General features: G+C 45.3%; 4 protein-coding genes across 5 annotated transcripts; 1 reads left to right on the top strand and 3 right to left on the bottom strand.

Annotated features, from left to right (window-relative positions):
- Window positions 1-1,329: 1,329 nt before the first annotated feature.
- MLLT11 (MLLT11 transcription factor 7 cofactor) lies at window positions 1,330-7,673 on the bottom strand. 2 transcript variants are annotated; one of them, XM_063105201.1, is made up of 3 exons: window positions 7,444-7,673; window positions 6,976-7,048; window positions 1,330-2,538 (listed from the first exon to the last, which is right to left on the bottom strand). In XM_063105201.1, the coding sequence occupies exon 3, from the start codon at window positions 2,530-2,532 to the stop codon at window positions 2,257-2,259; it is 276 nt and encodes a 91-aa protein (XP_062961271.1). In that variant the 5' UTR covers window positions 2,533-2,538; window positions 6,976-7,048; window positions 7,444-7,673; the 3' UTR covers window positions 1,330-2,256. The 2 variants fall into 2 exon arrangements, with proteins under 2 accessions (XP_062961271.1, XP_062961272.1); XM_063105202.1 differs by having other exon boundaries at window positions 6,976-7,043; window positions 7,444-7,467.
- Window positions 7,656-13,584, top strand: CDC42SE1 (CDC42 small effector 1). The gene is made up of 5 exons (XM_063105203.1): window positions 7,656-7,866; window positions 10,910-11,226; window positions 11,755-11,865; window positions 12,530-12,618; window positions 12,916-13,584. The coding sequence occupies exons 2-4, from the start codon at window positions 11,173-11,175 to the stop codon at window positions 12,602-12,604; spliced, it is 240 nt and encodes a 79-aa protein (XP_062961273.1). The 5' UTR covers window positions 7,656-7,866; window positions 10,910-11,172; the 3' UTR covers window positions 12,605-12,618; window positions 12,916-13,584.
- A 2,108-nt stretch (window positions 13,585-15,692) lies between these two features.
- Window positions 15,693-17,662, bottom strand: C8H1orf56 (chromosome 8 C1orf56 homolog). The gene is made up of 2 exons (XM_063105200.1): window positions 16,655-17,662; window positions 15,693-15,747 (listed from the first exon to the last, which is right to left on the bottom strand). Exons 1-2 carry the CDS (start codon window positions 17,660-17,662, stop codon window positions 15,727-15,729), a joined length of 1,029 nt encoding a protein of 342 aa, XP_062961270.1. The 3' UTR covers window positions 15,693-15,726.
- Window positions 17,663-18,013: 351 nt separating this feature from the next.
- On the bottom strand, window positions 18,014-25,682 carry BNIPL (BCL2 interacting protein like). Its single transcript, XM_063105349.1, has 10 exons — window positions 25,502-25,682; window positions 24,572-24,661; window positions 24,312-24,376; window positions 23,862-24,086; window positions 21,579-21,761; window positions 21,178-21,280; window positions 20,888-21,019; window positions 19,927-20,013; window positions 19,645-19,743; window positions 18,014-18,563 (listed from the first exon to the last, which is right to left on the bottom strand). Exons 1-10 carry the CDS (start codon window positions 25,543-25,545, stop codon window positions 18,527-18,529), a joined length of 1,065 nt encoding a protein of 354 aa, XP_062961419.1. The 5' UTR covers window positions 25,546-25,682; the 3' UTR covers window positions 18,014-18,526.
- Window positions 25,683-25,960: the final 278 nt, after the last annotated feature.

The following is a 25,960-nucleotide window of genomic DNA, read 5'->3' as shown; positions in this document are numbered from 1 at the left end:
GGCTCATTTCCTACCTACTGAGGGGTTTTGAGGTGGAAAAGTGTGTATCAAACACATCTTGGTCAGGACTATTTGACGAGGCGGAGGGTTATCGATTACGTGTCTTACGTGTAGTTCCAGCTGGGACGGACCTTGTTGGTTGTTTTGGCGCCAACAACTGAGCGTACAGCTGGCGAGAAATGATTTATGCATCGGTCCTGGAGTTTCCATCCTACGTCTTGGTTTCTTCTCCAGGGGGCCAGGCATAGGGTTCATGAGAAAACCTTGTTTCCTTGTTCTAACTTCGGGTGAAGATGTTTGGGACAGTCCTGGCTTTGCTCGTGAGTTGGACTCTGGTGCCTCCCTGTCAGTGACGGACACGTATTTGCAGTTACTGCCTGAATGTAAGGCCTGAAGAGCCAAGCTGTTAGTGTGGACAATGAAGCAAATAGCTGACATTTCTTTTGGGAAGGCCTGGAAGAGGATGGAGCATGAGTTTGTAAATCCATTTGGTCATTTTACTTACCAAACAGTTGATCCCCAGCTCCACTCACCAATTGCCATGACTAAAGGGCTGTGAGCACAAATCAGTGAAAATAGAAAAGGACACATCTGGCCCCATTCTTTTTGGGGGTGTCGGGGGCATCTGGCCGGTTTGGGGATCTGAACCCGTGACCTTGGTGTTGTAGAGTCGTGCTCTAACCGAGCTAACTGGCCAGATCCAGGTCCCATTCTTTATCAAACTTTGATCATCTTTAGAAGGTGGCCCTTTCAAGGCTTAGAAGGATTTACATGTTTCCCTTACTCTGAACTTCTCTGGATCCTGTTCGTATTATCTTTAAAGTACGGCTTAATACTCAAAACTATCCATATTGGTATTTACAGCTGCCCTTTTTGAGAGTCAGAATCTTGTCTCCTCGTTTACGTCTTTTTTTGCCTGGCTCAGGGCTTTTCACATAGTATACACAAAACTACTTAGAAGTTAGTTTCAAGTAGTTTTTTGGAATGAGGTGAGTTATAAATAAGCAGATAACATATTTGGGTGAATTTGTTTATTTTCCTAGGCACCTAGGAGAATTATTACCTGAAATATGTTGGTAGTGGACAAGCAGAAGAGTGGTTGTAGCTTTCTCCCTTACTACTTTTCTAATTTTAAGTTGATATCACCTTTTTCCTTGTTGCCTATCTGTTCTATCTGAAGTTCACAATTTAATGTTTAAATGCTATTCAAATCATTCTTTCTCAAAGGTGAATATTAGGAAAGTTAAGTATATGCTGAGTGTGAAAGCAAAGCTAATTTCTGAGATCTATACCGCTTCCCTGTAAAGAGAGAAAACTAGAATCCAGTCCTGGGATTGAATGTCTTTATTAAATGAGTAAATGGCAGCACAATTCAGCAGCAGTAATTTTGGAAGGAGTGGGGACAAGGTGTAGGGTCAGAATGTAATTGTTCATTTCCTGGTTTCAAGGTAGCTAAAGAACTGCCTGAGGCCCATTGATCAGTATTATATATTGCAAATGCAGGAGGGCAAGACTAAAATACTAAGGACCAAACCCAGTGCCTTTTAGAAGACTGAATCAAAATCTTACAAATTATTGTAATAGGCAGCAAGATTGCATCCAAAGATTTGAAGTCTAACTTTCCTCAGCTAGAGTTTTCAACCCACAGTTAGGAGCAAGGTTGCAAAGTAAGTGGACTTGAAGAAGGAACACTTTTTTGAAAAAGAAACAACTTAGCTAGTTCTGAAATGATTCAATGCTTTTCCCTATTTTCATTTTCAATGATGTATTATTTCCTCTTTTTTATACCCTTAACTCCCCCCAGTTTCTCTGAGAAAAACTGTATTGCAAGAAGGAGCAGGATCAAAAAAGCCAAAAAATCAAGTCTTATTACCTTAGCTTTTTAGAAATTCTACTGTCTTGTAGCAGATAATCTTAAATTAAAACTTGCAGGCTCCCGTTTTGCACTACTGTACTAGTACTGCCATCAGGCCTGTTTTCTGAAGTATTTGGAGGGAAAAAGGAGTAATCTCTCTGACCCAATACTTCATTGCTTGAACCCTTTACTTTGTGGCTTGAGGGCTTTTGAGTGAAAAGGAATACATACAGAGAGATAAATAAATAAATAAATACAAAACAATACAATTCAACTCTGGCAGATTCATCAGCACCACCAACACAAGAGAGAACAAGATTAAAATGGGAAAGGAGTGGAAAGGAAAGGGCTTGAAAAGGAAGACAATGAGGGCAAGATGGTGGGAGAGAGAAATCTTGGCCTTAGAGCAAGTCCAGTTCAAAGGAGTGGATGCCGGCAATGGGAGTTCTCCAGAAGTTGAAGGTGCTGTACTCAAGAAGGGCGTGATCACCTTCAGGGTTTTTCTCCTGGTCTGCTCCTGTTGCTTGCCTGGTCATTTTGCCACCGATGCTGTTCTTGATCTTGTAGGTGGGTGTATCTGACAGACCCAGGCCCTCCAGCTCTGAAAGATCCAGCTCTGGGATGGGCATCCTCCAGAAAAGAAAGGAGCTGTACTGGCTACTCACAGGGTCCCTCATAGCTTCCTGGAAAGAAACCATTTGTCAGTCTTTATGCTACATCAACCTTTTTGTGGCCCATGGCTTTTCCTAGCTTAGTAAAAATTCCACATCCTCATTTACCTCTGTACATAATCCAAGTTCCCTAGGACAAGCTTCAGGAACTCTTTCTTTATTACCATTTTCTACCACTTCCTAACTTGTCCCCATCTTGGAATGACTTATTTACTTACTGCCTATTACATCAAATTGATCTTGGGTCTGATTTTCAAAGCCTTCCAAAATCTGGCCCCATTCTTCTTAGCGGTAGTATATCCTCTACTACAGTTATGCTCATTCCTGTCTTGCTTAACTTTCTCTACTCTCCACCTTAAAATATTTCCCAAGATTTAAGATTCCCTAGAGGAACCCCACCCTCCCCCAAATTCCTATTATATTTGCAAATACTTGACTTCTTCTTGCCTTTGGTTTAGTAGGTCATGCTACTTGTAAAAAGGCCTTCCATGACATTTCTTTTTTATGGCAGCTGGCCAGCACGGGCATCCAAACCCTTGACGTTGGTGTTATCAACACTGTGCTCTAAAGTTAGCACTGTGCGCTAACCGGGCAGCCCCCTTCCATGACATTTTTGCTTCCTATTTTCCTTCTTGCCTTCTAAATCATTCTATAAACTCACCTCTTCCAGGACAACTTCCTTAAACTTACTCAGCTCCGCCTACCCTATTTCTTCAGCATCTCCCCCAACACCCTGTAAAGTTTTGCGTGACTCCCATCAGTTTGGGGTTACAAGATCACTGTTAGGAGATTTATGTTATTAAATAAAGATTATAGGAGACCATTGTTTTGGAACTAAATTCCTGGACTAGGTCCCACAAGACCAAACTAAAAATTAAAATGGAGTAATCCCTGCTAAGTTCCTGACTTTCCCAAGAAATCAGGAGAAAGAGATAGCCAATTTCCCAAACAGGCCAGTTTAAATCTTCAATAGGTATGATAATGAAGTTCCCTCTGCATTAACCCTTACACAAAAGAGAGGGCCTGAAGTAACGTATGTTAACTAGTCAAACGACCACTTTCCTTTTTGTTCTTTGTTTCTGCTTTCTTCAGCCTTTTCTGTCTATAAAACTATCCTCCTCTGCTCAGTTCACTGGTACACTTACTCTATTTTATGGAAATAGAATTTAGAGTAGCAATAAAGCCAACTGAGATCTTTAAATTTGTTGTAATTTTGTCCTTTGACAAGGGATGGCTTTATCTCCTTCAGCAAAATGGGAGTTTTCCCACGGGTAAAAACCAGTTTACTTTCTGTGTGTACTACAGTGCTGGGCTTTGCACACAAAGATATTCAAGGCTGCTAATTAATTTTCCCTCACCATTTAATAGAATGAGTACCTTGCCACTCCCATCTATTAGCCCACAGATAAACCTTAACAGTCTGTCTATTTCTGTCTAGCTACCTCTCCTTCAGAACAAAACCCAGATGCTAAAAGAATTTTTCTATGCCAAAACAGGGACTCTTCTCTGATCCCAATATTAGAACATACCTGAAAATAGTGAGAGCCCTTCACCTTGGTGTTATCAGCACGGCACTCTAACCAATCCAAATTGACTGGAAATCCCAGGTAAGGAAGTAAAATTTAGATTGGAAGGAGAAGTTCCCATAACAGTATCACATACTTTTCCATTTTTTAATGAGTAGTTCTATCACTTTTTCTGCTCATCCTATCCATGCCCTGCCTAATGTTATATGACTATCCTAGCTTCCTCTTGTCTCTACCCTGCTACTTACTAGCCAAAGGAAGGGGCAAGAAGCATTAGCTGAAATGTCCCCAAAGGAGAGGAGGAACATTCCACTGCCCTCCAAAAATAGAACCCTAAGTTTCAAAAGGCCTTTCTTCAGCACACCCCACTGGCTCTCACGAGGCCTCAGACTACTAAACACTGGGCTTAATATGTTCCAAAATGCCCCCATATAATGTGAAATGTCTCTACTAAGGCAGAAGAAGAAAGCATTAATATAGAACATGGTGACATGTGAGAGTGTGGGGGCTTTAGGAGTGGTGAGTGGATAGGCTAGTATGTTTTTAATGTTAAAAGCAAATTCTGAGTTGTTCTTTCTTTCCTGAGGTTCAAGCTCCAAAATAAACTCCAGGAACTGAGCATTACTCAGCAGAGAAGCTGCTCAGGAGGAGGGTGACGCAGGGATTGGAGCAGGATGGGGGAGCATGTTGAAAAGGTGAGATCATCCTATGATATTCAACTCTGATCATTTCCACAGTAATTTGCAGAGATGTGTGCAGAAAGAGAACTACAAAAAAAATGGTTGCATCTGGAATCTACCTGTGTGAAGAAAGAAAATGCTTGTACCTATTAACCAACCAATCCCCACTTAGATCTGGGACTACAGAAAGCCTAAAAAGCAAACTTTAGGAGTCAGTAGTGTTACTGACTTCTGTCTACAGGGATTGTTTACTGTATTACCCGTTATTTTCCTAGCTAGCTGGCTTCTTTACATATCCTCCCATACTAGTCTTCTCCGGAGTGAGCTTAGAATAATGTTAGGCACAGTTTCTTTAAAAAATAGAATCATGGGGGGAAAATCATAGAATTTTTTAAACTAGAAGACACCTTAGAAATTATCTAGTGTCTTGTAAAGCCTTCCAAGCCAGCTTATATAGAACACAGGTCTCATAATTCCCAATCTGAACCCCTTTGGTGTTATACACAGATAGTTGCCTACAGCTTTATTATAACCCTATACCAGTATTCTCAAAACTTATAAGAATTCTTAGTCCCTGAAGAACAGATATTCTGTGGGTTTGCTATTAATTGATTCTGATCCTGTGATTCTGATCTGAATGCTAGAATTTGAGAAAGCTCTTTGACCAACTGACTCCTTTTCTTACAACCAGAGTATGCATAAAACTGCTCAAAGAGTCTCTGAGCTATCTTGCAATTAAAAAAGCTAAAGGAAATTTTGTGAAGTGTTGACTAAAAAGGCCTAAAATCTCTAGCTATGCCATTGACCCACAGGCATGTACCTAGAGTACCAAATGCATTCCAGACACTCATACAAGCTTATGTGGCACTAAAATCAAATCAAGAACATAAAGACCACACAGAAAATTGAAGCTAAAATACCAAAGGGTATTTACTAATGTAAAGACATTAGTAATGATATTTTTGATTTGATATAGTATGGATTTAATTTTCAAGTCCTCCAAATTTTGCAAAAGGTCCCTTTTCAGCTCACTTTCTCTTCTGCTCTCCAGTGCTCTCCACCCATATCTCATCTATCTTTACATCTATTATTTACTTATTTTAAAGGGTTTGAACAGTGCCTTGTTCCACAATATATGCTCAATAAATGCTCCCCACTATACTTCATTTATTTTTGGTGGCTGGCCAATACAGGGGTCGAACCCTGGACCTTGGTGTTAGCACCATGCTCTAACCAACTGAGCTAAACGGCCAGCCCCCTTCATTTTAAATTATCCACATATTTTAGGCAAAGGTAATTTCTAAATATTATTCTGTCTATTCTTAGACATATGTGATTAGCAAATGTACAAATTTAAAAGGTACACTCTCTTGCAGCCACACAGACACACCCAAATACCCTTTGTCCAGACCCTCTGTGGACATCCAAGGCCTACCCAACAGGGCTTTGCTGTGTCATGCTGCCACCATAGGGGTGGGGGTAGGGGTGGTGGTGGAGGGGAATGGAAGCTCTCTGGCATCTCATCATATGTGCCTTACTTTGAGCTTGGATTTCCTATTAGCCAAGTCCTATTCCACTGAGCTGCAAATAAGCGTACCTTTTCCAGGATCTGTCCCCATACCTATTCCTGTGGACCGTATTGATTTCAGTATGGGATCAGGCAGTTCTCTACCACAGAGGACCCCACCTTTTCACCTTAAGCTGCCTATGTCTTTGCAGCAAAGGTTTGAGATTAGGAGGAGATTGTTGAAAGAAAGGTCAGAATTATTCTCAATACTATCCTATACACCTCCCCCCAAAACTCCCTCCTATAGGCACAAATAGAACACTACAGAAAAAAATTGGAAATATAGAGAAGTATAGGCTAGAAGAGATAGAGTAGCACTAAAGAGTCATCAAATAACAGAACAAATTATAGCTTGGAAAGAAAGATGTAGCTAATTAGACTGAAGATATTAAATACACAGGACAGTAAATTATAGGGAAACAGATACTTGAAATAAGGAGGTAAATGCTGTGAAATAACTACATGTAATTGTTAAAAATTCCTATCTGTGTGCGGTATAACAAGGCATGGATGGAGGTGTAAAACGGTGAACAATAACTACCCATTGTTCATAGCGCCCCCTTCTCTCCTCTTCAACTGTCCCCCCACCTCATCCTTATTTGGGGTCTTCAATCTAACCATAAGAAGCTGCTCTTCTATCTCTGCAGCCCCCTGCCCCCCGCCCTGTTTAGTTTACCTGTTATCAATGAATTACTAGCGTGTTCCAAAGATGGAGGGAGTGCCTCGGGGGCTCCGGGGTCTGCTCTGCGCTGGAGAGAAAGAAAGCTGTTAGGTCTTTGACGGCTTTGTCTTCTCACTCCCTCTGCTTCTTCAGTGACTGAGTCTGGCTGCTCAATCTCCCCCTGCAATGCAGCCCCTCCTAAGGGCGGAAGGACTCCCCGCCCCCTCCCTGCCTGACTCGGCTAATTCAAGTGATCGCTTCCAGAACACTTTAGGGAAGGAGAGAGGAGTGAAGCATCTCCGTAGGCTTATTGGTCTGTCCTCTTATTACCGATCTCTTCCAGCACCCCCGTGCTGACTGGGGGGTGCAATGAATGAGCAATTAGTTGTCCCCTAATTGTAGGTTTACCGGTTAAAATCTTAACTCTAAGCAACAGTGGAAAGGATTGCCCCTTTCTTCCCCAGTTTAAGGACTTCAGGTTACCAGGTGTTTTTGAGGATCAGAAAAACTCGACAGCCCCCTTCCCCCGCCCGTCCCTGCTCCTGACTCGCCTCTCTACCCTCTCAGTGGGTAAATAAACCTAGCTCTATTCCATTTTGGGTAGAGCACAAGAGATGGGGGGTGAGGGGCGGTGGCTTTCGGGGGCTGCAGAGGTCCTCTCCCACGTCCCTCCACCATGCAGTGCCTCCTCAGCCCAGAGGGAAGCTGTGCGCTCGGCTCGGAGCCTGACGGGTTTCGTAATCGCGTCGCCGCCGCTTCCGCCCTCGGCCAGCTCCACCTCTGCCGGCCCGCCCTCGGCTCCCCCACCGCGCCGAGGAGAGTGCCTGGGAACCCCGCACTAGAGGGCACGGAGCCGGAGCCCCCCAACCAGCTGCAGCTGGACGCCTCGATGCCAGAGAAAAGAAGGTGAGGCCGTAGTGCTGGACCCTCCGGGCAGTCCGCCCGCCACGCCTGCGAAGCCAGGCGGGGACACACCGGATGCTGGGCGTGGGGGAGGAGGGTGTCCAGGGCCGTCGAGATGCTGGGTCGGTGGGAAAGGGATGCGCTCCCAGGGTCACAGCCCTTATCCACCACACTCTTGCCGTGCGCAGGCTGAGGCCTCTGAAAAGTGGAAGGAAAGAAGGGACTGGAATGTTGGGGAAAGTGGGAGACGGAGAGAGTCTGAAAGATTCAGAGGATCCTAACTCAGCGTTCAGAGGAGCAGAGAGAGAATTTCTGGGTAGAGTTGGGGGTGGGGCGAGCCGAAATGGAGTCTAATTGAATATATTGGGGGAAGGGAAGCTTAGGGACTAGTTCTGTTTCCTCTTAAGCCTTCCAAGACCTTTCCTGGGGAAGGGAAGGGTTGGTGTTGGGGCAAATGCCTGTTACTTGGCTGAAATATGGGGTCGACACCCTAATCCAGAGCCACTCAGCAACCTTCCTTGTCTGGGGGTGGGGGGGGTCTCCACACGGATCCAGCTGCAGCCCTGGGCTTATAGCCGGAATTGCCCACTCCATTCTCTCCATTTTCTTTCTCTTTCTCTCCAGCTGCTTCTTGTGAAGGCTTGTCAGGCAGCGGGTTGGAGGCCTTGGGGCGGGAGGCAGCGGGACCGGGAAAACCGGTTTGGGGCTAGAACAGGACCAGGGAACTACCTCTGTACATCCTTCCTCCCTTGCGCCTTTTTCCCATTCCTTCTGCTCACCCCCCAACAGCTTTGAGGCTCCTAGGGCCTAGCGTGACCTTGGTGGTGGTGGTTGGGTGTCTTTCCCAGTTCCATATTTCACTCTTTCCTATTTGGTAGTCAGAGAGACTGAGTTCTCAGCACTACTTGACTATCAGGATGTGACCTTTTCCTGATCCCTCCTGTTGTTTTCCCAGCCCCTTCCCTTTCACTGTGGGGTTGAAATAATGGGGTAGTGGATTTGAGTGCCTCTTCTCGGCTTACCAGTTCAGGACCTCATTTTTCCTCAACCCACTTTTCTCTGGCTGCTTTAAAGGAGAGTGACAGCCACTCGCTCTTACTTCCTTTTCTGGCTTTGTTCCTGTTCCCCCCACCCCACACCACCACCACATTTACCCTGCCCTGTCTTCTTCACACTCTGACCCCACCCCCAAGTTTCAGAGACCCTAATGTCCTAGGGAATGGAATTTCCTGGTCACTTCTCATCGCCATTGGTTATTTCATGCCAGTCCCACACACACACTTTCCCTCCACCCAGCTCTGGTCAGGTCCATGGAAAAGAAACAGAAAGGTCCTTGTTCCCTACACTGACCCTTTCCCTTTCTCTCCTCCTCCTCCCCCTCCCCTTCCTCTCCTCTCCCCTCCCAGGACCGTTCACCTCTGTCCACGCAGCTTTGAGCAGAGTCAGGGACTGCTAGGAGAGAGTCCAGTCTCAGTACAGCCTGTCTGGTGGTATTGGAGGTTTCCGCTGATTCTTCATTGTTTCTTTCATGCCCCCCCCCCCACAACCTTACCACCTGCCACCACCACCATCACTACAAACCCTGTGACTGACTGACCAACCATAGCTCCCTTCTCTAGACAGCTCTGTTCTGACTTCTGCCCTGATTACTGCTCCCTTCCAGTGGTGGTAAGGGAAGAGAAAGCATAGATTCCTGAGTTTTTCCCTTCCTTAGAAGCTGTATTTTAGTATTTGTGTGATCTCTTCTCAAGGCTGTTTAAAAAAAAAAAAAAAAAAAAGCAAAACCAAAAAAAACCTCTCAGTTTTTCAGTCGAGGGTGCCAGAGCATCAGTTTTCCAGGCCTGAAAGGAAGGGAGATTCCTGTTCATTCTGAAATGTAATATTTGTGAAACTGCCCTGTTTTGGAATCTTTGAGGTTGTTTATACTACAGAACTGGGGAAATGCAGCGAGGATAGAGGAAACCCAGATGTGCCCTACCCTGGCTGGCAGTAATGAGAAGGGGGGGAAGTCTTCCTTCCACACTAGTACTATTGGAAAGTTCCTTGTGTCTGGTTGGATAATGAAGCTTGGGGGTGGAAGTGGTGAGGAGGGAGGAGAGGACAGGTCACAGCATGAGGGGAGGAGGGAGGGAAGGGATGCCCAGGCCCTACAGGGTGTGAAGCAGAGTGAGCAGCAAGATAGGGCATGTGAAGAGGGTGGGGAGACTGGGAAAAGATTCTTCATGGAATAGAAGATACCCAGCACATGTACCTACAGCCTATACACAGATGATCTATACAGGACACGTGTGGAGATATGGCAATGCCATGTGCAAACAGAGGTGCATACACAGGAGTGCAGTGATACAGGTCACCGATAAACAGAGTGTACATTGCCTTCAGGAGGATCTCAAGGTCAAGTAATAAAGGAACTGCTGAATGGCTTCTGGGAGGGGGTGGATCTCACTTGACGGAAATGAAGAGGAACAAGGGCAATGGACTGAAAGAGTGAAAGATCCTTTCTTTACTGTAGAAAGTCTTTCTTGAGGTCCAACCTGCTGCAATGAGTCTCCTAGGACCTAGGTGGCCTCTCTTGTTCTTAAAGAAAATCTAGGTGTTCAGGGCAAGGTAAAGAAAAAGGGAGGGACAGGGTGGAGGCCTTGTTTGTGAGAACAAAAAACCACTATTTCCTCTTCAGAGTCACTTAAATGCCCCTCCCCTTCTGCCCCAAACCCAGGGAGAAGGGAGCTGGAGCTTTTTGCACCTCCAAACTTTGCTCTTTTCTGCCACTATCATTTGGCCCCCTCCTATCCTCTTACCATAAGTGCTTTTAGCTACCATCCTCAGTACTACCACCAGCCACTGGCTCCTTAACCCTTTGTTGACCTTTTGGTTCTGTTCCTTTTTCTGGGACTCAAACTGAGGTTCTTATGTTTGGAAAAGATTAGTGTTGGGATACAGGACTAGGGCCTCTAAAGGAGAACTAGGAAGATATAGAAGATAAAGGAATGGGGAAGGGGGCATTTCTCATTAACCTTTCTTTTCTCTTTACTTTATGCTAATCCAGGGTTCCAAGTCTGAGGAAGATATAACCTTGTGCCTGCCTGCCCACTTCTCTCTCTGGCCCTGTTAGTCTCTCAAGGTCTGAGACACTGACTTTCACTGCTCAGCTAAGGGTTCTGAGGATTTCACTTTTTTTAGATCCATCCAGCTGAGTGAACCCAGGGTGTTGTTACACCTGGGTAGAGTAAGGAGTGGGCAGTCAAGGCACCAGAGCAAGAGCCCTCTGGGGCCTTATACAGAGGAGTGAAGCTGGAACCATCAGGGAACATGAGTGAATTTTGGCACAAACTGGGCTGCTGCGTGGTAGAAAAACCCCAGCCGGTAAGTCTTCCCACCCCCACCCACTGAAACCAGTTACTGTATACTGCGAAGTAGACATACCATCTAGGATCTGCCATCTTAAAAGCACTCTTCTTGCATCCCTCTCTGTCAGGATAGTTTCTATGGCCAGGCAAGTATATACGTGGAATAAAAGGGACTGGGTGATGGAAGAAGTTATTAGTCCTAGCTATCACCTCCTTTTCCTATCCATTCTGAGTTGGGCAGGCATTGTAGGTGGAGCTTAATACCTGTGAGTTTTCCCCATTGTTTCCTCATCAGCCAGAGGTGACTTTTTTTTGTCCAGTATTCACTCTGCAGGCCATTGTCCCCACCACCCTGATCCATGTCTTTGTGCTTATGTTGTTTCAGCTTTGCCTTTCATACCCTAGTGATCTATTATAATGCCACATCCCCTTTTCCCACCAGGCCCTTAGCTCTTACTTTAGTGGTTTTCAAGACTGTTTTCCATTCCTCCACTGTGACTGGAGGAGGGGACTTCAGATATGACTCCCTGTTTTCTCCCAGCAGAAGAAGAAGAGAAGACGGATTGACCGGACCATGATTGGGGAACCAATGAATTTTGTCCACCTGACTCACATTGGCTCTGGGGAGATGGGAGCTGGAGATGGGCTTGCCATGGTAACAAGAGAATGGGGAGAGGTTGATAGGGCTGTGCGGGCTGTAAGTGTTGCCCTTTTTGAAAGTTTAAGCAAGGGACACAACAACATACTTGATGGGGAAGCAAGAATCTGGGATTCTAGTTTTGGTCACCAGTTGTGTAAATCTGAGACCTGACGTTTCAGGTCTCTGGGTCTGGATTTCCTCATCTCTATAATTAGTAGATTGTTCTTCATTGGGGTGGAGAATATATATATTTAGTTAGTTGGAGGGCTTTTTCCAAAAACCATAACCCTCTCTTCTGATTAAGAACTGCTGTTTCAGTGCCATAGTAAGCCATATTGTGATTGGGAGTGTTGGGGCAGGAAAAAGGCTGAGCACCTCTGTTCTCAAAACAAGGGAAACAGGCCTAGAGATGGTGAAGGAGTCTTTTCACCAACTATGAAACTCTGGATATATACGAGAGAATCCTTGTGAGGAGATCTTATTAGTTTACCTCATCCACATGAGGCCGGTGTGAAGGCAGGCACTGAGACTTTTCTGGGAGGAATGGCAGTTTTAACATTTTCAGATTGATGTTATTGTTAAGGAGATGGGATCAATCTCTTTCCTGGAGGGTACAGGTAGACCTCTTACTGTGGGATATGAAGACTTAGGAGGGTGTCTCACGTGTGCTTTTTCACAGACAGGTGCAGTTCAGGAGCAGATGAGATCCAAAGGAAACCGGGACAGGCTGTGGAGCAATTCTAGAGGATTGTAGCTCCAATAGGAATGGTGAGTGATTAGAGAAATCCACCCAGCACCTCAGCCCTGTGCCAACACATACTAATGCCCTGCCTCTGAACCCTGATACTCTGATGCAAGGATGGGAAGTGGGGAGGAGGAAGAGAGAATTAGAATGGAAGATTCAAGAATGTAGGATCCAGAAAGGCAGAGAAAGGGGGTTGTACAGACTGAGAAAAGAGCACACTGTAGAAATAGTTAAGTCTGCACTAGGTGGTGACTTCTCCCTAAGGCCTTGGTTTACTTTGAGGCTAATCTTCTTTTAAAAAAAATTTTTTTTTAATCCAGGTTCTGCCATCTTGAAGCCTCCACTCTGTGTCCAGCCTAGAAGAGATGCTGCCCCCACTAGATCCCTCCTAGAACCAGTAACCCAAAGGCCCCTTTTTTCCCTTTCTACCTAACAGTGCCTCACAAAGCTGGGGGGCTGGACTCCCTCTACTCCCTCTGGCTATTAGCCCCTCCTGGAGATGGGGTCAAGGCAGCAGGACTGACCAAGTGACTACTGGTTGGCCAGAGGAGCTCAGCTGAAGCCCTGGACACCGTCAGATCTGAGATAGGAGTTCTGGGAACCTAGAATGAGTTTCCCTCTCCTGAATGATGGTCTGGGTGCCACCTGTTTTTAAACTCTTAACCTGGAACTCTTTAAATTGTGTAGGTGGGCTAGATTACTAAAGCTGAAGCCGGCTTTGCTGAGAAGCTCCCTACCTCCCTGCCCTTCTCTTTCTTCCTGGAATGAACTAAAGCATATGTCAAGCAGGGGCTGGGAGGGTGACCACTGTCTAGTCTGCTCCTTCTCTTTAGATTTCAGACTGTAAGCTCACAGCCTCTCAGCATCTCTGCCAATACCACCACGGTCTTTCTCTAGTTAGGCTTCTAATCCTCTGTTTCTGTTGCATTACTAGCTTCCCGGCAACTTTCCTTTTTTAAAAAAATTAAAAATTTGAGTTATTTTAATAACCCCCAGCCTGCTACTACCTCTGCCTTTCACCCCATCCCTGTCAGGAACCTTTTTGTTTCCCACTGAGTAAGAGTTAAGAGGTGGATCTTAACTTGATGACATTCCGTTTAAGTCTTGGGGGACCTGGCCTGCCCTCTGCCAACCTCCCTGCTGGCCCAGGTGAGAGGAGGAAGAGAAGTCTGGAGGGAAACCCAAAGTGCAGCAAAACTAAGAGTTATATCTCAAGGTGGACTTTCTGACCATTGAGGATGAACGGGTTGGGGAGATAAATAGGTTGAAAACAATTATTTGTGAGTTTAGCAATCTTAAGATCCTCGCAGCATTGGAGCAGGGAGAAGCTCTAGAATGAGGTTTCTCAACCTAGGCACTTGACATTTTGAGCTGGATAATTCTTTGTAATAGAGGGCTGTTTTGTGCATTTTAGGATATTTAGCAGCATCCATGGCCCACCCTAGTTATTACAACTAAAAATGTCTCAGATATTGCCAAATGTCTGCTAGGGGGAAAATTGCCCAGTTAAGAACCATAGCTCTAGAGTCTACTTTTCTCTTAAGTGATTTCCACCTCCTACCCTACCCTCTTCCTACTATTTATCTTAAGCCTGAGCCATGGATGAACTAGGACCCCCTGTAAAGTAGGCTCAATAGGGCTGCACAAAATCACCAAACAATTCTCTGTTCATTGTGTTGCTTGTGCTTGCATGGGATCATGTTTCTGTGATGGACATAGATTTTCCATTTTGGCTCTCTGGAGGAGGGCTTCCTGCAGTGTGGAGACATGAACAGGGTATGGTGGGATTTGGAAAGGGGGAGAGAAAAGTAGTAGAGACAATCCAGTTTATCCTCTCCAAACTTTAAGCTCTATTTCTGTGCCCTAGTCCTAGAACCAGACACAATTAAGACTCAGGGAGTTTTGTCTGAAGACCAGGTCCCACTGCCCACCTGGCTGAAGAGTCAGCTTTAGATGGGAAAGCAATGTAGGAGCAGGGTCTTTAGGCACTTTCAGTTTTCTCAGGTGTTTTTTGTTCTGTTCCTTTCCCTTGCAGGGTAATTAGGAAGGCAGAACAAGACAAATGAGCCCCTGCCTGCTCTAAGAAGGCTGGGGTCTCTCATTAGCTCTGTAATAGGAAGCATCCCGTTTTATGATATTGTGAGTAGGAATGGTATCCACTCTGCTGGTTCCACCATCCATCCAGTTTGTCCCTACCTAAAGTTCAGTGACTGAGGTTCAAATTTTTTCAAATTTTGGTGTATTTCCTGCAGTTTTTCAGAGTCTAAGATTGGTCATACATTCCCCGTTTACTCTCAATTCCAGTCAAGCTAGTTGCTCTAAAAGTAGCCTCTTTGCCCTAAAGTAGCTCAATAGCCTAAGGGTTATATCTTTAGGTAAAGAGGTAGGGGCTCCTGGAATCTGGTCACCCTGATCTTCAGCCCCATTCTAATACCTATTCTTGGGACACAATCTTCTCTTTCCTTTGGTGCTCTCTGGCCGTTAGCTGCCTTCTCTAATATGTATGCTACCATCACTTTAATAATGTGATGGGAGTGGATTTGAGAGTAATAATTTATATTAAAAAATTGTCAGACTTTTAAGTACATTTTTCAAATAAAAAAAGTTTAGGCAAAATAGTTGCACAGTAGTCATTACCAGTGTGTGTTGGATTAAAGGATAGATATGGCTGATGAAGATAACTCCTTGAATGGCTGAGATGGAGTTTTTACATCAAAGTTGCCCTGTCTGGGGAGAGATGGCCAAGCATTGTCAAGGCAAGAAGACCATCTTTCAATGGCTTGACTTCTTATTCTTCTTCCTATTCCCTTTTCTTGGTGTCTATTTGAGATTTTTCAAGTCTTTAAAGAAGTACTTGTTTAAAAACAAAGTTGGAAATGAGGAAAATGAGCAGCATCAACATTTTATCTTGGGGTACAGGGAGTAGGGGAACAAGCTAGATAGAGGCTCCTAGCTACAGTTCAGTCTTAGAATTGAAGAGGTTTATGGTCTCTCCTCCCTCCAATACCTCTGTAAAAAGAGACAAGACCAAACAATGTTTTTTCTAGTTTTGTTTTTCTGTACTAAGAATATCTAGTGGGTTTGAAAGGGGGTTGAGATGCTGACACCTCCTCTTGTGGATGAAGTGGCCATTACCTCTGGTTTCTGTCTATCTGGGTAATGAAAAAAAAATAGAGAAAAGGGGAAATTACAACAACATCTATATTTTTTTCCCTTCCTTGCTTCATCTCACCCTCCCATAAACCCTCATTCCCTCAACCCTACTGCGTGCCCCCCTCCCCATTTATGCTGCTTTTTAAATATTCAATAATGGTATTGGACACACAAAAACAGAAACCAGCAAAATGAGCAAGTATTCCCTTTGTTTATTGCCTTTCCCCACATCCCCATAGGTCCTGTCATCCTTATCAATTGACACTACTTTATTAGGCCAATCAGAACCTTTGGTAACTCTTGGTAAAGAGGACTATCTTCCCTTGAGTATTCTCAAGTTGCTGGGAAGAATCCCAGGACAGTTCTTTGGGATGATGGTGGTTAAGAGCATGGGCAAAGGTGTCAAAACTGATTTAAATTTTACTTGTGGCTCTGCCACTTACTAGCTTCATAAGCCCCAGTTTCTGCATCTGTAAAGTGGGGATAATACCTCATAGTGTTGTGAGGATTGGTCCAGGTAAAGTGCACATAGTAAGACCTCAAATATTGGCTATTATTGTTAAGCTGCATCAATCAATTATTGATTAATAGCCTTCATATCCATTAACTACCTGTGCATCAAGAAGTCTTTAAGTATCTACAAACTATTTGGTCAATAATCATCTAATGACCAATAAGACATGTTGTCTAATAACCAACCAACCAGCAGTTGTTCAAATAATAATAGGTGGAATCAATGTCTAACAATAATGTGAATAACCAATGCATGTCACAAATCAATAATCAGATAAGTCATCAGTTCATGCAAGCATACTGGCTGGCATAACAACAGGGTTTTGGATATCAGGATATTGGGATAGTTTCAAATCCATCAACAAAGATCCTGGCTCATCACCAAACACTTACTGGTTGCATCTCTGTGAACACTGAAGAGAGGCTATTCCAAATATCCTCCAGGCCGATCCTGACCCTTTTCCAAAAAGCAAGAGCTGGGCTGGGTCTGGGGCCAAGGGGCGGCAGGCTGGGTCTGCGTCTGAGGTGGATGCTGGGGAAGGGGGTAGAAGTGGTGGTGCTGGTACTGGTGGTGGTTTGAGATGCGCAGTTGGTGTCATGACAGAGACCTGTGTCCAGCGGGCATTCCTCCCGAAGCCGGTTGCAAGGACATTGCTGGTAGGTGCAAGGCCGGTGCTCCGTACGGAGTTGGCTCAGCGCCCCAACTCTAAGGCGCCCGGAGAGGCCCCGCAGCTTCCCAGCCCGGGTCCGGCTCATGGTGCCTGACCTGCAGTGGCAGTGCCACGGGCCCCAAGGCAACAGCATCAGCCTCAGATCCTCGGGAGGTGGCATGGCTGTGGGTGAGGGTGACGGCCACCGCCTCGCAGGGGTGGACCCAGCTGTCGACCACCGGCTCAGGGTGGCCTCGGAGCTCAGCAGGTCCCCAGTAGACTTCCAGCTGGAGCGCGGCACGTTTGAAGTCAGCCTGATTTCGGCCTCCTGGCTATTGGCTATAAATCTCGTACTGGAACCCCTCGCTGAATTGGGAGTCGTATAGGACTTGTCCGTGTTCTTTCTGGCATTAATTACAACCCCCTCTTCTAAAGACCCATCCTCCTCACTGTACTCGGGCGACCGGCCGACGCCTGTGGACACTGTGGAGGCCAAGAGCTCGGCAGCCGCCGGACCTGCCAGGCGGTCGGCGTTGGCCAAGGCGTCATTCTCATCCTCCAGAGTTATCCTCGTCTTCCGGGGAAGACTGGTGCGGGCGCTACTCCGGTAGCTGCGGGTCATAGGACCCCCAAAGCGGAAGCTGACTGGCTGTATCCCTGCCCGAGTCTGGGTCTGGTCTTTGGCCCCCGCCGCCCGGGACCCCAGACTCAGCAGCAGGGCCCAGAGCAGCGCGCCGGCGGCGGGGACCATGGGGCTGGGCGGCTTGGGTTGGGAGGAAGGCCAGTGAGGGAGACCCGAGCTCCTACCTTCTCTCCCCTTCTGCTCTCGACCCACCGACCCACTGGGTCGTTTGAACCGAGGCCCGCGGGGAGAGGGAGGGGGGAGGGGGACCTCCGACGCATGCCCCACGCGCCACACATGCGCTCCTGCAGCCCCAGGGGTTGAGTTAAAAATCCTAGGGAACTCTGGAGCAAGAACTCCATGCCAGAACTGAAAGACAGATTGTGATGTAAAGGGTTGGGGAAAGTAGCTCACTTCCTTGGCACAGAACTTAAATCTCTCATTGCAGTTTATTAGCCACTACAAATCTGAATTTACTAAAGAGGGCCAAAAATACAGGTTTTGACAGCACTCCTTCCCAGGCTCACAGCCAGCAGACATGACTTAGAAGGAGCTCCCAGCAGGCAGGCTGGTTGTAGTAAGTCAAGCCCCTCCCATCCCCCCATCCCCCCCGCTAGGATACCCAAGGTGGAAAGGATCGCAGTCCCTTCACTAACAGAGGGGAAAATGAGACCCAAAGAGAAGTTATTTGCTCAAGGTTCTACAGCTAAAGCAGGATTAAAACCCAGAGCTCTGCCTTTCTCATACAAAACGCCACTACACTGAGCCTTCCACCCCAACAGCTGAAAAAGAAGTCACTCGGTAGATCAGGTTCCCAACCTCAAAGCCCTGCTGAAGGCAGGGTCATGGGAGGGATGACATCCCATTGAGAAGTGAAGATCCAATGGTAGTGGGATTGAGGATAAGATGATTTACAAAGCAAATGTTTCAGAAATTACGGTGTAGGCAGATTGCTATCTTGCTTGGTTCTAAGTCCCTTTATCCAGTCCTGTGCTAAGTTCCTCTGGAGCCCTGAAGATCCTGGTCCAGCCTAGGAGGGAGGGATGGAGAGAGAGAAAGAGAGAAGTGGTTCAGGGGCAGGACTTAGGTTTTACTCACTGGTTTGGCAAGAGAAGCCAGGTGAATTGAAAGAACTAGAAGACTGGGTGCTGAGTATTCAGCATCCTTTACTACCTAACACCCTCTCCCCCACTGGATCTAATCTATTCACTGCTAACATATCTCTTCCTAATTTCTAGGGCAGGTCTGAATCTCTAATCTCTGAGCTGTGATTATTCCCTTATTCGTCTATGCCTCCCACACTTACATGTATAGTTTTTTCACCTGTTCTTGTTGGATGCGGTAATGTCCTGCCTTGGACTTAATTGTGTCCCCCAAAGTCCATGTATTAGAAACTTAACCTCTGCTATGATGGTGTTAAGAGGGTGGGGAAATCCTGTTATGGTAATTGAAAAGTGGGGCCTTGAAGAGTTGGTTAGATTGTGAGGACCATGCTCAATAAATGGATTGATCCATTGATTAATGGTGGTCACGGGTATGGTTCTGAGGGCTTTAAAAGGAGGAGTGAGGAGTTAGCTCTCTCTGCTACACCATTCTCACTATACGGCACCCTGCATTGCTCACCCCACCAGATGTGTTCCCCGGACTTTAGACTTCCCAGCCTCTGAAATTTCATTTTCTTACGAATTACCCAGTTCCAGGTATTTTATTATAAGCAACAGAGGCAGACTAATACATGTCCTTAATTTCTTCTCTGGGTGTATGCACTATTCCCAGATACATTAAAGCACGTAGAAGCAGGGCTTATATCTTTTAGTTCTTTTGTATCTCCCCCATGGCATTAAGAAAATGGCTTTACGGGGCTGGCCCGTGGCTCACTCGGGAGAGTGTGGTGCTGATAACACCAAGGCCACAGGTTCGGATCCCTATATAGGGATGGCTGGTTAGCTCACTGGTTGAGCGTGGTGCTGACAACACCAAGTCAAGGGTTAAGATCCCCTTATCGGTCATCTTTTAAAAATAGGAAAAAAAAAAAATAATAATAATAAATAAATAAGAAAATGGCTTTACACATCCTACCCCAAACCTTTATCCTTAAGCATAGGACTCACTGTCTGACAACTTCAGGGATGTGGACTTGATCCAGGGAGATTAGTTGGGCCAACTCCCTCAGGCTATCCAGAAAACGGATCTTTCGTGTGAACTTGGAACTGAAAAGAGAGGATAAACCAAGTGTGTTTTGTACTGGAGGAGGGTTCCTAGTGACCCTTACAAGAGGAAATGTAGCGAGTAGGGTGGTTAAGGCTAGGAGTCAGGGTAGGGCAAGATCTTCATAATCTTGATTTTGAAAATTGGGAAAAGGGGAAGGGAGTCCTTGTCCCCAAACTTAGTACCTGATGAAGGGCCGAAGCAGTGCCAGAAATGCCTTCACATACCACGTGGCATGGACAACAACCAGGGCTCGCAGGTTTTTCCGGAGCCTGAAGAAGAATATGAGATCATCCTTATTTCTTCTTCCACCTTCATGCCTGAGGATCAGGTGGAGCTATCTTCTATATTGTAACTTCCTTCACTTCTCTAATTTCTAGGTTTCACTGGCAGTTGGGTCTAATCCCCATTCCTTTAGCTGCAATCTCAGCTCTACCCATCTATTTATCCCACCATGCTTCTCATTTTCAGGAACTCTCCTTTCAGAATCCTTCAGCCTGGTTTCTACTCAATTTCCCTCGTGGGCCCTGCCCTCACGTATGCTCCTCCTGCACACTTCTCCATCCCTCCATGACCAGGACTGTTTATAAAACTCCAGGTGGAAGAAGACCAGTAAGGAGGAAAAAAAGGAAAAGGGGCAAGAAGAAAGAGAAAAGTGAGCAAAGGGAAGATGGGGGAAACAAATGAGAAAAAAGGACATATAGGTCAGGGATGAAGGCAGAGAAGAAAAGAAGATAATGGAGATGTGGCAAGACTGGGAGAAAAGGAAGAGTGCCTTCTATGTGTCAGGCAATATGCCACTTGAATTTACATGATTTTCACAAATACTCAATGGCAAAGGTATTATCATTGCCATTTTACAGATAAGTAAAGTGAGGCCTTGAAAGGTTAAGTGATTTGTCCAAAATCGTACAGCTAGTAAATGAAATGGTAAAGGCAAGATCTGAAACTAGATTTCTCTGACTCCAAGAGAGGACAGAAGACAGAAGATCCTTGAAAAGGGGTTTAGAGGGACAAAGAAAAGAGGAAAGGACTAAAAGAAGAAAGAATGAAAAGATGAAAGAGAAAAAGATAAGAATAATTAATTTAAAAAGAGAAAAGAAAAAAATAAAATGGAGTTATAGCCCTCTTGTCCTACGGTCTCACCTCCGATCCAGGGTACGGTAACACTGGCGCATCCAGCTCAGAGGTGGAACTTGGGCCCTGCTTGTGCCTCCACTCAAGTGAACAAGCAAATAATTTTCAGCTACCAGCAGCTCCAGAGTTCCCACCATATACCTGAGGTGATGAAATTGCAGAGAAGGTATGTGTTGGGGGTTGTGTGGAGTGTGAGGAACATTATTGTAGACTCTCCAATCAGCTACTGATCTTGGAAGGTGTTCTTCACTGTTCCCCACTAACGCCCTCCCTGTAGCCCTTCAGGCCTTACATCGGACCTAAACAAGTGTTCCATGACATAGGTGTAGTTGGGGATGCTGCTTCTGGGTAGATAACAGGAAGCAAAGAGGATAACAGCATTGAGGCCATCACCATGGTAACCTGGGGAGGATAAGGGGAAAATTAATTCAGTCAACAAATACGTATTGACAGTACATATGCTTAAGTTGAGGGACTCTGAGGGTCTCTGGAAGTTAAAAGAAGGATTTTTTTGGGGGGGCAGCTGGCTAGTTTGGGGATCTGAACCCTTGACCTTGGTGTTATAACATCACACTCTAACCAACAGAGCTAACTGACTAGCCCTACAAGAAGGATTCTGAACCCAAAAACTGAGTCTCCAGCCTAGGCATTTTATTTAAGAAGCCACAGTTATTACTCCTCCACTTGTGTAAGCCATTACCTCCATGAGATAAGACTTTCTTATAAGGCTCGATGACAGTCATGTCCACTCGCTGCTCCCGCTGTCCTGTTCGGAACACTCTCCAGCGATGACCGTCTTCTCCAGCCACATCCCACACACAACCCCGGCCCAGCCTTTCAGCTGCCTCACTGGCTCCCAGACCTTCTGCCTGGGGCAGCTCATCTAAAAGGAAGGAATGAGGAAGAATCAATAAGGCAGATTTCCCACCTTTGTATCTTGTAACTTCCTCAGGTTCCTAGAGTTTATTACTCCAACTTCTCATTCAATTTTTTCCTTGACTCTCTAGCCGTAGTTTATCCAATCAACCCAACCCCTTGCTGGTTTCTTTCTCCTGTGACTCATTATCCTCACCTTTTTACTAGATGATGGCCTTGGGGTGACCTTGCACTATGGCAGATCTATGGCCCTTGCCAGTATCAGTTTTATTACAGATTCTCTATTTTTTTCTTTACATGCTTTCCCCTGGGTGAGCTCATCTATTCCCATGGCTTCAGTTACCATGAGTAAGGTGATGACTCCCGGATTTGTCTGACTAACCCAGACTTCTAACTCCAGATCTATATCCCTAAATGCCTAGAGTGGACATCTCTAGTTTGTGTCCACCTGCTATCAAGTCACCAGACTCAAAGTGGAACTCAAAATCATTCTCTTCTTACTCTCCCCCGTTTCCTATCTTGATGAATGACCTCATGCATCGAGCTCCCTGAGACAGAAAACTATGTATCATCTGAAACATTTTCTTCTCTATCAGCCCCCAAACCAACTGGACGCCAGATCCTCTTCCATCTAACCTCCATTATATTCTTTTTATTGTTGTTCTTATTGTTCTTGCTTGTTTGTTTTTTTGTTTTGTTTTGGCGGCTGGCCAGTACGGAAATCCAAACCCCTTGCCTTGCTGTTACAACACTGTGCTCTAACCATCTGAGCTACCCGGCCAGCCCTCATATTCTTTTATCATCTTGTCCACAATTACTGTCCTGTTTTGGGTTCTTAGCACTTCTCACTTGTGCTTAGTATTAGCCTCCTCATTGCTCTTTCTGCCTCTAGTCTGTTTTCCTCCACTCCACCCTCTACAACATTGCTAGGACAAGCTATCTTTTCTCCTCTACCTTCTACCTGTTTTACTCAAATGATGATATACTATGGCCACCATTCTGTGTGATCTTTCCATAACAATAGAAAGAGCTGCTTCATCTTTAAAAATAGTTGCATAATATTTAGTATTATATTTTATGGTTTACCATAATAGAATTAATACTCTACTGACGGTTGTTTCCAGTTTTTTCAGAGTGATTAAGTTTGATCATGTTACTCCCTTTCTATGACTCCCCATTGCTTACAGGATAAAATGTAAACTCCTTAGTATGGCAGCAAGGGCCCTCTATAATTTGACCTTTGCCTACTTAACCCAGCACTATCTTCTGTCATTCTCTCCTCACCTCCCAGCCCTGAATGGTTCATACTTTGAATTTCCCAACATGCCATGGTATTGCTTGAGTTCCTTCTTCCACCTGGAATGTCCTCTTTCCAACTACTTGATAAACATCAGCTTCAGCTTTCAATACAGCTAAGAATCACCTCCTCTGTGAAGTCTTTCCTCACATCTCTCAGGCAGAACTGACATCTTCCTTCTCCCTGCTCATACTCTACCCTGTACACATGAAGATCATAAACTTGAACTGCAGTTATTTGTATGTATGTTTTTATTTCCTACTAAACAGAGAATTCCCAGAGGGTGGGGCCTCTGTTATTCATCTTTATAATCCCAGTTCTAGGTCAATGATAACAGGCATTCAATAAAGTTTTGTTTTTGTTTTTTTTTAAATATGTACTGGCCAGTAAAAAAAAAAAAAAAAAGTGTTTTTTAATAAACAAAGCCCCCTGCTCCTTTATCCCACCTGACTACTCTCACATTGGCCCTATATGCTCTACTTTTTCATTCTGAGGAAATTAATTTTGCTGGTCTTTCCTTAGTCCCCACCTTATTACTTCTAACTTCGTTCCCATTAAATCGATCCTGAGCTTCTTTTTTTTTTTTTTAAAAAAAAGAAGACTGGTAAGGGGATCTTAACCCTTGACTTGGTGTTGTCAGCACCACGCTCACCCAGTGAGCTAACCGGCCATCCCTATATGGGATCCGAACCCGTGGCCTTGGTGTTATCAGCACCGCACTCTCCCAAGTGAGCCACGGGCCGGCCCCCTGAGCTTCTTTTAACATTGGCTTCTACTTCTACTAGCTCTGTCCTCAGGTTTGTTTCCCACCTTCCCAATCAAATTCATGTCCACTGTCCAGCTGCTCCAAGTCTGAGGGTGTCTCCAATTCGTCTACCTCCAGGTCAGAACTGTCATCAGGAGAGGAAGGTGCAGAATGGCGGGGAGAAGCTCCATTGTCTTCAGACCCCTCAGTCAGATTCAGCCGCAACTCTGGGGCAGAAAGACGCTTACGCATGGGGCGCTGGCCACACAGGGATAATGTACTGGGGGTACCTAGGGTTGGAGGAAGTCAAAAAAAGAAAAACAGAAAGATATGTATCTTTTGGGGGTGTGGAGATGGTTGGAATTCCTGTACATGGAAGTGATGATATGGGATGAACTCTGAAGAAGGGACTGATACAGGGGACATTTGGCAAAAGGGAATACAAAGGGATGGGGTGGCATAGACTTCACTGGACTAGAATCAAGAACTTGAGGCCCAGTTTCTACTTTACCTACCTGCCTGTGAATCTCTTTTAGGGTCTTCAGGATCTTCAGAAGGGCCAACCTCCTCAGGAAGCAATCTAGATAGGAAAAGATTAAAAGGGAGCAGAGATATAGGCTAACGACATCAAGCCAGATATCAATTTATCAGTTCTCCTTCCTTACCAAGATTGTATCACCTCTGCTTTCTTCTTCCCATAAATCCTGATTTGCCATCCCTGCCCTCCATTTGTGACCATCCCTTCCTTCTCCCAGCCTTTCTCACACTTCCTTACCTAGGGAATTCTTCATCCTGCCATTCCTCCTTCAGCTCCAGTCCCCCAACACTCAGGGTTGCTCCTAGTTCTGCTTCTTCTCCTTTTTCCCTAAGATAGAGTATCATGAAAGAAAGATTGTCATGAGACAACCTAGGCAGTATCTTAAGGGAACTGGATGGTAAAGTAGGAAACAGAATAAAGAACAGTAATTAAGGTACGGAATAGAGGGCAGGCCTTAAAAACAATTCAGACCCCTTGTCTCCTATACAGATGTTTCTCCCACCTTCACCCCTTGCTAGAAGCAGATTACCTACTGTTGGGTTTAGGAGCAGAGGGAAGATGGAATGTAGAGCTCATCATATTTACCTCAATGGCACTTGCTCCACCTACAAAGCAGGAGTGAGAGATGTCCCCCATTACAATTGGCTGGAACCTAGACAGACCCGCCCCAACTACCACTGGGTAAAATTGGGACAGATGACACCGAGTCAGGCCTGTCTTTCCTCCACCATGCTGGGGAGTGGCTACAAAAAAACATGGCATGAGTGGAGGGGTGGAGGAAGAAAATAAGGAGAAAGAGATTTGCCAGGAAGGAAAACCAGGGCCTAAACTGAGTTCTGAGTCAGCTTTCCTGATGGCCATTCTGGAGGGTGGGGGTCAGGAAAAAAACAACATGGGCAGATTTATCAAACACAAAATATAGAAACTTCTTTTATTATTATTTTTTTTAACCAGAGAATTATCCTGGAATCCTGTTCCCCAGTTCTATACCATACTGACATTTCCTACCTAAAGCCACCCCCATTCCTCCTCAGCAAATTCACCCTTAGTCTTGTCTCCCCAAGAAACCCGACATTTGACCTGGTAAGAAGAGCTGGATGGTGGGAAAGTTTCTCAAGACTATTTATTCACTCCATTTCCAATCAAGTGAGCCAAGATCGTACTTACCCAAGATTTAATGTCTTTTTTCCTGCCTCTTGTATAGTTCCCATCTTCACGTCTTCTTGTTACCTTCCTTAAACAGTTTAGGGAGCTGGTTGTCACAGCCCTCAAGACTTCTTTACTCTTTTTTGTCTCAACTGTTGTTGCTCTTGCCTCCGAGGAGGAGAGGTGTGGAAGGGAGGCAACTTCATTTTCAAACAGGTTTTGCCACCTTCCCTCCCAAGGAGCAGGTTTGTCCAAAAGAAAAACCCTGCCTCCTGTGTGGGGGCGGGTTTTGGGGAGGAGAGTGCATTTTCTGTGGTGGCTAGTCTTGGGTGAGTCTAGGAAAGCAATTTGTTCTCCTTTCCAGACCCCATATAACCTTCTGGAAGCTGCTTTAAAAAAAAAAAAAGCAAAAGCAGAAACTATTTTGGTTGTAAGACTACCTTGGGCCTACTTTTCAAGCATAAGCAAAACTGGGACAAC

The sequence above is a fragment of the Cynocephalus volans genome, chromosome 8 (genome assembly GCF_027409185.1).
Source record: "Cynocephalus volans isolate mCynVol1 chromosome 8, mCynVol1.pri, whole genome shotgun sequence".
Classification (NCBI taxonomy): domain Eukaryota; kingdom Metazoa; phylum Chordata; class Mammalia; order Dermoptera; family Cynocephalidae; genus Cynocephalus; species Cynocephalus volans.
Note: the sequence above shows the minus strand (reverse complement) of the source record. Positions and strands in the feature narration are given on the sequence as shown.